Source organism: Phyllobates terribilis, unplaced genomic scaffold, assembly GCF_046119375.1.
Source record: "Phyllobates terribilis strain yellow unplaced genomic scaffold, ASM4611937v1 Scaffold_9__5_contigs__length_417890890, whole genome shotgun sequence".
Classification (NCBI taxonomy): domain Eukaryota; kingdom Metazoa; phylum Chordata; class Amphibia; order Anura; family Dendrobatidae; genus Phyllobates; species Phyllobates terribilis.
This window is the reverse complement of record NW_027362769.1, coordinates 379,570,657-379,585,041: the sequence shown is the minus strand read 5'-3', so window position 1 is coordinate 379,585,041 and position 14,385 is coordinate 379,570,657. Positions and strand designations below refer to the sequence as shown.

At 42.0% G+C, this 14,385-nt stretch overlaps 1 protein-coding gene across 6 annotated transcripts in view; it reads right to left on the bottom strand.

The window, feature by feature from the left end:
- The window catches only part of GRAP (GRB2 related adaptor protein), a 132,818-nt gene that overhangs the window by 35,335 nt on the left and 83,098 nt on the right, over positions 1-14,385 (bottom strand). For all 6 annotated transcript variants that reach the window (XR_012250769.1, XM_073648452.1, XM_073648454.1 and 3 more), the window contains one exon: positions 8,368-8,490. Coding sequence is in view for 5 of the 6 variants with exons in the window: in XM_073648452.1 (XP_073504553.1) it covers positions 8,368-8,490 (123 nt within the window). In the remaining variant the exon portion in view is untranslated. The remainder of the gene's footprint in view (positions 1-8,367; positions 8,491-14,385) is intronic.

Genomic DNA, 14,385 nt, shown 5'->3' with positions numbered 1-14,385 from the left:
ATTGGCGCCAAATTTAAACCTCGCTCTGCTGATTAGTCGCAACCACCGGCCGTGACCAATCAGCGATATTGGCGCCAAATTTAAACCTCGCTCTGCTGATTAGTCGCAACCTCCAGCCGTGACCAATCAGCGATATTGGCGCCAAATTTAAACACCGCTCTGCTGATTAGTCGCAACCACCGGCCGTGACCAATCAGCGATATTGGCGCCAAATTTAAACACCGCTTCGCTGATTGGTCGCGGTGGCCAGCCGTGACCAATCAGCGATATTGGCGCCAAATTTAAACACCGCTCTGCTGATTGGTCGCGGCCGTGACCAATCACTATTATTGGCGCCAAATTTAAATACCGCTCTGCTGATGGGTCGCAACCGCCGGCCGCGACCAATCTGCGATATAGGCACCAAATGTAAACACCGCTCTGCTGCTTGCGCCTGGTCGGCCGCATACCTATTCTAGAATACCCGATGCGCTAGAATGGGGCCACCATCTAATCATACACACATACACACATACACACACACACACACACACACACACACACTCCTCAACATTGAAATCGTAACACCAAGAAGGAAAAATTGTGGAATTATGGAAATCAAAGGTTGGATAGACATATTATTGATCTGAAAATAATGGAAATATGTAAAAAAAAAATTAAAAACATTTCGATTTATTCGGTATCTTACAGAAATCTGGGACTTCATTGGTCAGTGATCACACAGGAGCAGCCAGAAGTGGATCTTGATGATTTGCCCTGAACCGTCCAAACTTTTTAATTGTTCCGTCCTCATAGCCGTATGGGTTGTTATGTTTTTTGCCAGACGGGTTGTACTTTGAAATGACACGTTTCATTTTTATCATGCGACGTACTGGAAAGCAATAAAAAAAATTCCAAGTGTGGTAAAATAACTAAAAAAAATGCAATTTTGCAATAGTTTTTTTAAAAAATTTTTATTAACCATATTCACTATACGGTTAAACTGACCTGACAATATGATTCTCCAGGTCAGTACAATTATGCAGATACCAAACATGTATAGGGTTTTCTTTTTATGTAAGTGGTGAAAAAAAAATCAGAAATTTACAAAAAAAAATGTAAAAAAATTCACTTGTGTCGCCATTTTCAGAGACCTGTAACGTTTTCAATTTTCAGTCGATGGGGCTGTGTGAGGGCTTATATTTTGCCCCCCCTGAGCTGACGTTTTTATTGGTACGAAAATTTTGATAGCTTCTTATTGCATATTATTGCAGTGTTGCGGCTGGCGAAAAAGCATAATTCTGGCGTTTTGATTTTTTTTCTCATTACGCCATTTATCCATCGGGTTAATTTTATATTTTGATAGATCAGACTTTTAAGATCGCAACGATATCAAATAAGTGTATTTTTTTTAAATGTCTTTATTTTTAATGGGGGGAATGAATGGTGATTTGAACTTTTATATTTTTTTCATATTTTTAAAAACATTTGTTTTTACTTTCTACTGTATTTAATAGTTCCCTTAGGGGACTTGAACCTGCTATCGTCTGATTGTTTCCACTATACATAGCAATACCACAGTATGAACTATGAACACTGGCTACAGCTGAAGACCCCCGGCCATCATGGCAACCCATCAGCGCCCCTCGATCACGTTACGGGCGCGCTGATGGGCATGTGGAATGATGCTCCCCCCTACCGACGTGAATTAAATGCCACCATCACAGATTTATAGCAGCATTTAACAGGTGTTAACATGAATAAATTGAGATGCTTTGAAATTTTTAGCATTTTTTTTACTTAAGTGCATTGTCAGGTATTCCACAGAGACGACACCGGGGAGATCACGCAATATCTCGCCGTTGCCGTCACTCTGTCAGGATTTTGTCAGGGATACACGTGCACACGATCCCGACTACTCACTATGTAAATATCGGCAAACGACCAGTAAGAGTATGGCGTCACACCTCCAGATTCCAACGCATGAAATATGTGTATATGCCCCCCGTACGGTCACTGTCAGCTTCACAATAGCCCAATTATTATTATTCTCTGCCACCACCGTCAAGATTTGAAACATAATACAGGCCTGTGCGGACACCGGCGTTCTGGTAGCGTATATGGCTTCGGTGGAGGGAATGATTAAAGGATAAAAGAAACAGGACTATTAAATTTTATATTTAATCCAGAAGGGCGGCAGTGTTATGAAAAAGATACAAGATTTTACAAATGGACATTTACAATACAGACTAGACAGTTATATACAATAAACAGGATTACAGAAGAAACTTACTATAGAGTTCGCAGGGAAGAATCAATATAGTTGGAGGAGGGGCTCCCCGATTTGATCTGAGCGTTATCGAACGCGATCAGTTGCTTATAGTATCTACACCCCCCTGGCTAAGAATATGGATCAATCTTCAGTTGGCTCTTTTATGCCGAAGGCAGGGACCGCCCACACACACCCTGTGCTGACATCACGGGGCTGGTCTCCAGCCTGTACATTTTTATTAAGAGATCTGGTTTTTGGGATAACTTATCACTGGTTGATCCCAGAAGCCCAAAAGTGATACCATATTTTCTATTATGATTTTACCTTTATTTAGAGACCACACATGGCGTAGTTGCGATCTGCTATTTTGTTGCTCATGCGGTACAGCTCCCCGGAGAGGCTTACAGCTACGAAAAATAAGCATCTTGTTCCTTGGCTGACCCTGCCACTAAAAATATGGGTCCCCTTATTATCAGAATTATGGAACTTGAGCTATTCCATATTTCGTATCGGTGCCGGGCATCCTGGGACCCTCTCTTTTTAGTCCTTTTAGTTTTTACAGGCTCTTTGATTCCTGCACATTCAACTTTGACAGGCTAAAAAAGGGATAGTTAAATAGGCTATTCTCAAAAAAGGATAGTTAAAGGGGCTAATCTCATTTTTATAAATGGTTATTATCAGATAGTCCTAGTAAATACAACAAATTTTGCAATTCACTGCTTATTAAAATTTTTCAGCCATTCTTGAGATATTAACATTTTTGGTTTTGTTTACAGCTCATTGCCTTGGAGACCGACCACCGCTGCTAGACAGTAAAACATACACAGCACTTACAAGCTCTGTTCTTTTGAGCTTGTAAGCATTATTTTGAAGCTGACCAGGATGGTTGGAGTACTCTGTGACCTCTTAATCCCAGCCAGTGCTTACGAGCTAGATAGCAGCGGTGGTTGGTCTCCTAAGCAATGATATGTAAACAAAAAGAAAAGTGTTAATATCTGAAGAACGGCTGTGGATTTTAATAAACAATAAATTGCAAAAGTTCTCGTTTTTACATGTACTATCCGATAATATCTATGTATGAAGATGGAAAGAAAACCTTTAAAGTGTCACACAGCCCTACAGGATATTATTTACGCCAACAGTTTTTGTATAAAAAGGAGCAGAGTTTATGCTAAGATTTCTGGCAGAAGTATCTGAGTTCCTGGGTGGAAGGGCAGCACCTAAAATGTCCCATGGTTGGGTATAGTAATACTGGTATGTATGTTTATGCAATTTTCTAAAATATTCTCCAAGCCGCAACTCCCCTTTAAGTGAGCATTCCCTTTAATTGGCGCTGCCCAAATAGGAATATGCTATTAAATCATAGGGCAATTAGCATTTTAAACGCAGGACAAGCCCTGTGCTCTATTCTTAGCATTGCTAATGAATAACTCACTGATCTACATGATAAAGGAAAACAACACCTACGAAGATAAGTCCCTTCCCAGCATGGCAGCTCCGCAGCGCAGATCTGTCTCCTGATATCCGCGCTCCACCCCATCTCTAATATATGCAAGGGACATTATTGTCCTGACCCACCTGGAGCCGCGCCAGGCACCACAGCCCGACTCATCGGGCCCTGGTGTGTGGGTGGTCACCATGGGATGGTGCATTTATCAGGGGTTTTGTAATACTGGTTTCCCGCTTTGGTGACTCAGATCTCGTGTTCATGTTGGGACTAGACACCGGCGAACTCCACATGATCAGACAATGAAATGACTATTGGGGAAAACCAACATTTACCAGACATTATCGAAAGCGTTCGGCTTTAGAGCTTATTGGATGGAGGGTGGAGTTCTTTTTTTTCGACACAGAGCTCCAAATCCCCTGCAAAGACAGGGATAGAAATGACAACAATCTGTCTGCCTGCAACCACCACTAGAGGGAGCTTATTGCATACCGAGTGCAATGTATAACAGGGAACTGTGGCTGGCACTGTTATGGGGCACAGTGGCTGGCACTGTTATGGGGCACTGTGGCTGGCACTGCTATGGGCCACTATGGCTGGCACTGTCATGGGGTGCTGTGGCTGGAACTGTTAAGGGGCGCTGTGGCTGGAACTGTCATGGGGCACTGTGGCTGGCACTGTCATGGGGCACTGTGCCTGACATTGTTATGGGGCACTGGCTGGCACTGTGTCTGGCCCTGTCATGGGGCACTGTGGCTGGCACTGTCATGGGGCACTGTGCCTGACATTCTTATGGGGCACTGGCTGGCACTGTGTCTGGCCCTGTTATGGGGCACTGTGTCTGACACTGTTTTCGGGCACTGTGACTGGCACTGTTATGGGGCAGTGTGTCTGACTCGATTATGGGGCACTGTGGCTGGCACTGTTATGGGACACTGTGGCTGGCACTGTTTTCGGGCACTGTGTCTGGCACTGTTTTCGAGCACTGTGGCTGGCACAGTTATGGTGCACTGTGCCTGGCACTGTTTTCGGGCACTGTGGCTGGAACTGTTATGGGGCACTGTGTCTGGCACGGTTTTCGGGCACTGTGGTTGGCACGGTTTTCGGGCACTGTGGTTGGCACTGTTTTCGGGCACTGTGTCCGGCACTGTTTTCGGGCACTGTGTCTGGCACTGTTTTCGGGCACTGTGTCTGGTACTGTTTTTGAGCACTGTGGCTGGCACTGTTTTCGAGCACTGTGGCTGGCACTGTTTTCAGGCAGTGTGGCTGGCACTGTTCTGGTGCACTGTGGCTGGCACTGTTTTTGGGCACTGTGGCTGGCACTGTTTTCGGACACTGTGGCTGGCACTGTTTTCGGACACTGTGGCTGGCACTGTTTTCGGACACTGTGGCTGGCACTGTTATGGTGCACTGTGTCTGGCACTGTTTTCGGGCACTGTGGCTGGCACTGTTATGGGGCACTGGGGCTGGCACTGTTATGGGGCACTGTGGCTGGCACTGTTTTCGAGCACTATGGCTGGCACTGTTATGGTGCACTGTGTCTGGCACTGTGGCTGGCACAGTTTTCGGGCATTGTCTAGCACTGTTATGGTGCACTGTGTCTGGCACTGTTTTCGGGCACTGTGGCTGGCACTGTCTGGCACTGTTATGGTGCACTGTGTCTGGCACTGTTTTCGGGTACTGTGGCTGGCACTGTTTTCGGGCACTGTGGCTGGCACAGTTATGGTGCACTGTGGCTGGCATTGTTATGGTGCACTGTGTCTGGCACTGTTTTCGGGCACTGTGTCTGCTACTGTTTTCGGGCACTGTAGTTGGCACTGTTTTCGGGCATTGTGGTTGGCACTATTTTCGGGCACTGTGGTTGGCACTGTTTTCGGGCACTGTGTCTGGCACTGTTAGGGTAATCGGATTGTGAGGGCAGGTCTCGCCCCGTCTGTAGGGCGCTCGCAGGTTGGGCTGGAGCAGAGCAGTCATTTGCTAATTACATATGGACATTGCTTGTTAACGTGACTGCAATTAATGCCCAATTACATGGCTGCCGCGGTGATCCACTTCATTTACTCCGTGCGACATGAATATGTTGCCTATTTAGACACTGACTCACTGGAAAATGACAGCTAAAATCCTCATTATAATGAATCAGATTGTGGAGTGACATCGGTATGAGATCCGGAGCTAATCCTGACACGCACCGGAGCCTGGCATCAGATCACACTGGGGCGCACGGCGTCACACAATCTCAGCCGTTAATGACCCCTGCTAGCAGAACAGGAGCATCACATGGGTACAAGGGGCAATTACCGCGTGGTCTCCTCCACCACTATGTCTGGTAGGCGGGGTGTTCTCCATGAATTCTCCTGCGTGTGATGGTGGCCGGCTCACAGCGCCAACGTGTCAGCAGACAAGGACCGGTGCTCTGCCGGCTTCTCAGTGCAAGTTACTGGGGCGCAAAACATTTTATTCTTGTTCCAGACTACAAATGCAGAAACTGCTTAAAGAACATGAGAGGACCACCGAAATAACTATACTGGGGGCTAAGGGGGATGTATCATCAGAAAACAAGCTGCTGTTCAATGAGGTTTTTATGTTAAACTTATAATTTTAATTTTTTAGATTTTCCTTATCACTATCTACATAAAAAGAATCTTGCAATCTTCATACTGGCCACTAGGCCCAATAATATGCTCATACTTCCTGTTCTGCGCAGGAGACTTTTCATCAGTCTCAATATCATCACAGACAATGAAAGGTAACACCTATCTATACAGAAAATAACACAGGATCCACCATTCACAATAGGTGATGTCACAGCTCACCTCCTCCACCTGTACAATGACTGGTAACCTCCTCCTCCACCTGTACAATGACTGGTAACACCTCTATATACAGCAAATAACACAGGATCCACCATTCACAATAGGTGATGTCACAGCTCACCTCCTCCTCCTGTACAATAACTGATAACACCTCTATATACAGAAAGTAACACAGGATCCACCATTCACAATAGGTGATGTCACAGCTCACCTCCTCCTCCTGTACAATGACTGATAACACCTCTATATACAGCAAATAACACAGGATACACCATTCACAATAGGTGATGTCACAGCTCACCTCTTCCCCCTCCTGTACAATGACTGATAACATCTCTATATACAGTAGATAACACAGGATCCACCATTCACAATAGGTGATGTCACAGCTCACCTCCTCCCCCTCATGTACAGTACAATGACTGATAACACCTCTATATACAGTAGATAACACAGGATCCACCATTCATAATAGGGGATGTCACAGCTCACCTCCTCCTCCTGTACAATGACTGATAACACCTCTATATACAGCAAATAACACAGGATCCACCATTCAAAATAGGTGATGTCACAGCTCACCTCCTCCTCTTGTACAATGGCTGATAACACCTCTATATACAGTAGATAACACAGGATCCACCATTCACAATAGGGGATGTCACAGCTCACCTCCTCCTCCTGTACAATGACTGATAACACCTCTATATACAGTAGATAACACAGGATCCACCATTCACAATAGGTGATGTCACAGCTCACCTCCTCCTCGTGTCCAATGACTGATAACACCTCTATATACCACAGATAACACAGGATCCACCATTCATAATAGGTGATGCCACAGCTCACCTCCTCCCCCTCCTGTACAATTACCTATTAAATTCAGAACGATCTGACTCAGTCTATTGCTGATAATGTCCATGTCCCCTTGCAGGAACTGTGAGACTAATATTAGACCTGGTGGCCGGGGTGAAAATTACAATTTTTAATCTAGATAGTGATGTGTAAGATAAAAAAGCAAACAAACGTTTTTTTAAAACATTTAATATATAAAATCTACAAACCCGATTTAAACAATAGGTGATTTTCTGATGATACTTTGCGCAGTCGAATAGTGGATTATCAGGCAGATAACATCAAGGCTTTATCTGCACGATATAATACCGCCAAGTGTATATGAAAAATACCGTCAAAAGCCATTAATGACCCCCAACCACTGGTGCCGGTCATCCTTTTGGACCATGCTTAGAGAATCCCACTATGTTTGGAAAATTTGTGGCTGTTTTCTATGTCTTTGGTGCTCGTGTCACAGACTCCACCTAGAGATTGCCCGTGTTCCCATCCTGCCCTCTAGTGGTAGGAACCTGTAATTCTGAATTTCCAGACTGTGCTGTATACTGGGAATGGGTCGTAATCAGCACCCTAATCTATTAGCCGGAGAAGAGAGCAGCTCCAGGAACATCTCTTCCGCTGGAGGACCCGATACTGTGAGATCAGTGTGATTCTATATCTCGCCTGCGGAGGCGCTGCAGGGAGACTGAATACTTCCAGCTGGATGGCACCACAGATGATCGCTGTGATCAGTGATCCTTCTACACTCAAAGTAGAGAAGGCAGGGCAGAGCTCGTGTTTATAGGCAGGGGGTGACTGAGCGGTGAACCCCAACCCCGGGTACAACAAGTAGGACCAGAGGCTTCCTCTCCTGCCCTGGGGGGGGGGGCGTACTCTTTATTATTGCTTTCTTGATGACTTTCCTATCAGTTTTACTCTTGAGGACGAGACGTGGAAAGATCTAACTCCAGAATAATAAAGATTTCCCCAAAATAAATGAAATCCAGAATCCGACTCACTTGACAGAGATGGAGAATTCCCCCGGGGAGCTCTCACTGTCCCTGAGCAGGAAAGCGCCGATAAACCTCCGATTCAGCAGGATTCCTTCAGCCACTTGTCTGGAGATCCGGCCGCTGTACCACCTGTACGGAGAAACACCATAACCCTGTATATAGTCACATGGGGCATGATGGTATAACCTGGGCATCTCCTGGATATAATTATATATGTACAGCTGGTATAACCTGGGCATCTCCTGTATATAATTATATATGTACAGCTGGTATAACCTGGGCATCTCCTGTATATAATTATATATGTACAGCTGGTATAACCTGGGCATCTCCTGTATATAATTATATATGTACAGCTGGTATAACCTGGTATCTCCTGTATATAATTATATATGTACAGCTGCTATAACCTGGTATCTCCTGTATATAATTATATATGTACAGCTGGTATAACCTGGTATCTCCTGTATATAATTATATATGTACAGCTGGTATAACCTGGGCATCTCCTGGATATAATTATATATGTACAGCTGGTATAACCTGGTATCTCCTGTATATAATTATATATGTACAGCTGCTATAACCTGGTATCTCCTGTATATAATTATATATGTACAGCTGGTATAACCTGGGCATCTCCTGGATATAATTATATATGTACAGCTGGTATAACCTGGTATCTCCTGTATATAATTATATATGTACAGCTGGTATAACCTGGGTATCTTCTGCATATAATTATATATGTACAGCTGCTATAACCTGGGCATCTCCTGTATATAATTATATATGTACAGTTGGTATAACCTGGGCATCTACTGGATATAATTATATATGTACAGCTGGTATAACCTGGGTATCTTCTGCATATAATTATATATGTACAGCTGGTATAACCTGGTATCTCCTGTATATAATGATATATGTACAGCTGGTATAACCTGGTATCTTCTGTATATAATTATATATGTACAGCTGGTATAACCTGGGCATCTCCTGGATATAATTATATATGTACATCTGGTATAACCTGGGTATCTTCTGCATATAATTATATATGTACAGCTGGTATAACTTGGGCATCTCCTGTATATAATTATATATGTACAGTTGGTATAACCTGGGCATCTCCTGTATATAATTATATATGTACAGCTGGTATAACCTGGGCATCTCCTGTATATAATTATATATGTACAGCTGGTATAACCTGGTATCTCCTGTATATAATTATATATGTACAGCTGCTATAACCTGGTATCTCCTGTATATAATTATATATGTACAGCTGGTATAACCTGGGCATCTCCTGTATATAATTATATATGTACAGCTGGTATAACCTGGGTATCTCCTGTATATAATTATATATGTACAGCTGGTATAACCTGGGCATCTCCTGGATATAATTATATATGTACAGCTGGTATAACCTGGGCATCTCCTGGATATAATTATATATGTACAGCTGGTATAACCTGGGCATCTTCTGTATATACTTATATATGTACAGCTGGTATAACCTGGGCATCTCCTGTATATAATTATATATGTACAGCTGGTATAACCTGGGCATCTTCTGTATATACTTATATATGTACAGCTGGTATAACCTGGGCATCTCCTGTATATAATTATATATGTACAGCTGGTATAACCTGGGCATCTCCTGTATATAATTATATATGTACAGCTGGTATAACCTGGGCATCTCCTGTATATAATTATATATGTACAGCTGGTATAACCTGGGCATCTCCTGTATATAATTATATAAGTACAGCTGGTATAACCTGCGCATCTTCTGTATATACTGTATGTACAGCTGGTATAACCTGGGCATCTTATGTATATACTTATATATGTACAGCTGGTATAACCTGGGTATCTCCTGTATATAGTTATATATGTACAGCTGGTGTAACCTGGATATCTCTATAATTTATATATGTACAGCTGGTATAACCTGGGCATCTCCTGTATATAATTATATATGTACAGCTGGTTTAACCTGGGCATCTTCTGCATATAATTATATATGTACAGCTGGTATAACCTGGGTATCTTCTGCATATAATTATATATGTACAGCTGGTATAACCTGGACATCTTCTGCATATAATTATATATGTACAGCTGGTATAACCTGGGCATCTCCTGTATATAATTATATATGTACAGCTGGTATAACCTGGGCATCTCCTGGATATAATTATATATGTACAGCTGGTATAACCTGGGTATCTCCTGTATATAATTATATATGTACAGCTGGTATAACCTGGGTATCTTCTGCATATAATTATATATGTACAGCTGGTATAACCTGGGCATCTCCTGTATATAATTATATATGTACAGCTGGTATAACCTGGGCATCTCCTGTATATAATTATATATGTACACCTGGTATAACCTGGGTATCTCCTGTATATAATTATATATGTACAGCTGGTATAACCTGGGCATCTCCTGGATATAATTATATATGTACAGCTGGTATAACCTGGGCATCTCCTGGATATAATTATATATGTACAGCTGGTATAACCTGGGCATCTTCTGTATATAATTATATAAGTACAGCTGGTATAACCTGCGCATCTTCTGTATATACTGTATGTACAGCTGGTATAACCTGGGCATCTTATGTATATACTTATATATGTACAGCTGGTATAACCTGGGCATCTCCTGTATATAATTATATATGTACAGCTGGTTTAACCTGGGCATCTTATGCATATAATTATATATGTACAGCTGGTATAGCCTGGGTATCTTCTGCATATAATTATATATGTACAGCTGGTATAACCTGGGCATCTTCTGCATATAATTATATATGTACAGTTGGTATAACCTGCGCATCTCCTGTATATTATATATGTACAGCTGGTATAACCTGGGCATCTTATGTATATACTTATATATGTACAGCTGGTATAACCTGGGTATCTTCTGCATATAATTATATATGTACAGCTGGTATTACCTGGGCATCTTCTGCTTATAATTATATATGTACAGCTGGTATAACCTGGGCATCTTATGTATATACTTATATATGTACAGCTGTTATAACCTGGGCATCTCCTGTATATAATTATATATGTACAGCTGGTATAATCTGGGTATCGCCTGTATATAATTATATATGTACAGCTGGTATAACCTGGATATCTCCTGTATATAATTATATATGTACAGCTGGTATAACCTGGGCATCTCCTGTATATAATTATATATGTACAGCTGGTATAACCTGGATATCTCCTGTATATAATTATATACATACAGCTGGTATAACCTGGGCATCTCCTGTATATAATTATATATGTACAGCTGGTATAACCTGGATATCTCCTGCATATAATTATATATGTACAGCTGGTATAACCTGGATATCTCCTGCATATAATTATATATGTACAGCTGGTATAACCTGGGCATCTCCAGTATATAATTATATATGTACAGCTGGTATAACCTGGATATCTCCTGTATATAATTATATATGTACAGCTGGTATAACCTGGGTATCTCCAGTATATAATTATATATGTACAGCTGGTATAACCTGGGCATCTCCAGTATATAATTATATATGTACAGCTGGTATAACCTGGGTATCTCCTGCATATAATTATATATGTACAGCTGGTATAACCTGGGTATCTCCAGTATATAATTATATATGTACAGCTGGTATAACCTGGGCATCTCTAGTATATAATTATATATGTACAGCTGGTATAACCTGGATATCTCCTGCATATAATTATATATGTACAGCTGGTATAACCTGGGCATCTCCAGTATATAATTATATATGTACAGCTGGTATAACCTGGATATCTCCTGTATATAATTATATATGTACAGCTGGTATAACCTGGGCATCTCCAGTATATAATTATATATGTACAGCTGGTATAACCTGGATATCTCCTGTATATAATTATATATGTACAGCTGGTATAACCTGGGTATCTCCAGTATATAATTATATATGTACAGCTGGTATAACCTGGGCATCTCCAGTATATAATTATATATGTACAGCTGGTATAACCTGGGTATCTCCTGCATATAATTATATATGTACAGCTGGTATAACCTGGGTATCTCCAGTATATAATTATATATGTACAGCTGGTATAACCTGGGCATCTCCTGTATATAATTATATATGTACAGCTGGTATAACCTGGATATCTCCTGTATATAATTATATATGTACAGCTGGTATAACCTGGGCATCTCCAGTATATAATTATATATGTACAGCTGGTATAACCTGGGTATCTCCTGCATATAATTATATATGTACAGCTGGTATAACCTGGATATCTCCTGTATATAATTATATATGTACAGCTGGTATAACCTGGGCATCTCCAGTATATAATTATATATGTACAGCTGGTATAACCTGGATATCTCCTGCATATAATTATATATGTACAGCTGGTATAACCTGGGCATCTCCAGTATATAATTATATATGTACAGCTGGTATAACCTGGGTATCTCCAGTATATAATTATATATGTACAGCTGGTATAACCTGGGCATCTCCAGTATATAATTATATATGTACAGCTGGTATAACCTACGCAACTCCTGTATATAATTATATATGTACAGCTGGTATAACCTGGGCATCTCCTGTATATAATTATATATGTACAGCTGGTATAACCTGGATATCTCCTGTATATAATTATATTTGTACACTGAAATTTCAACACCAGGAAGGAAAAGTCTTGGAGTTCTTGGAGACGTTACTGATTTGCAAATGATGGAAAAATGGAAGCAAAGTTTGACATCGTGTGGATTATTCAGTCTGATCCTGGTGCAGAAGTCCCGTCACTATCAGCCCCGGCTGCTCTCAGTGAGGTCATTAATGGTCGTCCGATGAATAGAAGAGCCGGGATTTCTGCTCCAGACTGAATAATCCAGATGGCGTGAAACTTTGCTTCCATCATTAACTGATCAGTCACCTGTCTCCATCCTGTGGTTCCCAGACTTGATGAACAGACTGCAGCAGCTCTGCTCGTCCTCGCTATAGAGAACATAGGCTGCACGGCTCCTTGTGGTTTCAGTTTCCTATTCATGACATCTGCGACTTCAGGGAAATACAGCAGAAAAGGAGGAGCCGGGGTCGGGGAAGGATGGATGCGGACAGGTACATGAGATAAAGAGATAAAGGGAAGGATGGATGCGGACAGGTACATGAGATAAAGAGATAAAGGGAAGGATGGATGCGGACAGGTGCATGAGATAAAGAGATAAAGGGAAGGATGGATGCGGACAGGTACATGAGATAAAGAGATAAAGGGAAGGATGGATGCGGACAGGTGCATGAGATAAGGAGATAAAGGGAAGGATGGATGCGGACAGGTGCATGAGATAAGGAGATAAAGGGAAGGATGGATGCGGACAGGTGCATGAGATAAAGAGATAAAGGGAAGGATGGATGCGGACAGGTACATGAGATAAAGAGATAAAGGGAAGGATGGATGCGGACAGGTGCATGAGATAAGGAGATAAAGGGAAGGATGGATGCGGACAGGTGCATGAGATAAGGAGATAAAGGGAAGGATGGATGCGGACAGGTGCATGAGATAAAGAGATAAAGGGAAGGATGGATACGGACAGGTGCATGAGATAAAGAGATAAAGGGAAGGATGGATGCGGACAGGTGCATGAGATAAAGAGATAAAGGGAAGGATGGATGCGGACAGGTGCATGAGATAAGGAGATAAAGGGAAGGATGGATGCGGACAGGTGCATGAGATAAGGAGATAAAGGGAAGGATGGATGCGGACAGGTGCATGAGATAAAGAGATAAAGGGAAGGATGGATACGGACAGGTGCATGAGATAAAGAGATAAAGGGAAGGATGGATGCGGACAGGTGCATGAGATAAAGAGATAAAGGGAAGGATGGATGCGGACAGGTGCATGAGATAAAGAGATAAAGGGAAGGATGGATGCGGACAGGTGCATGAGAGAA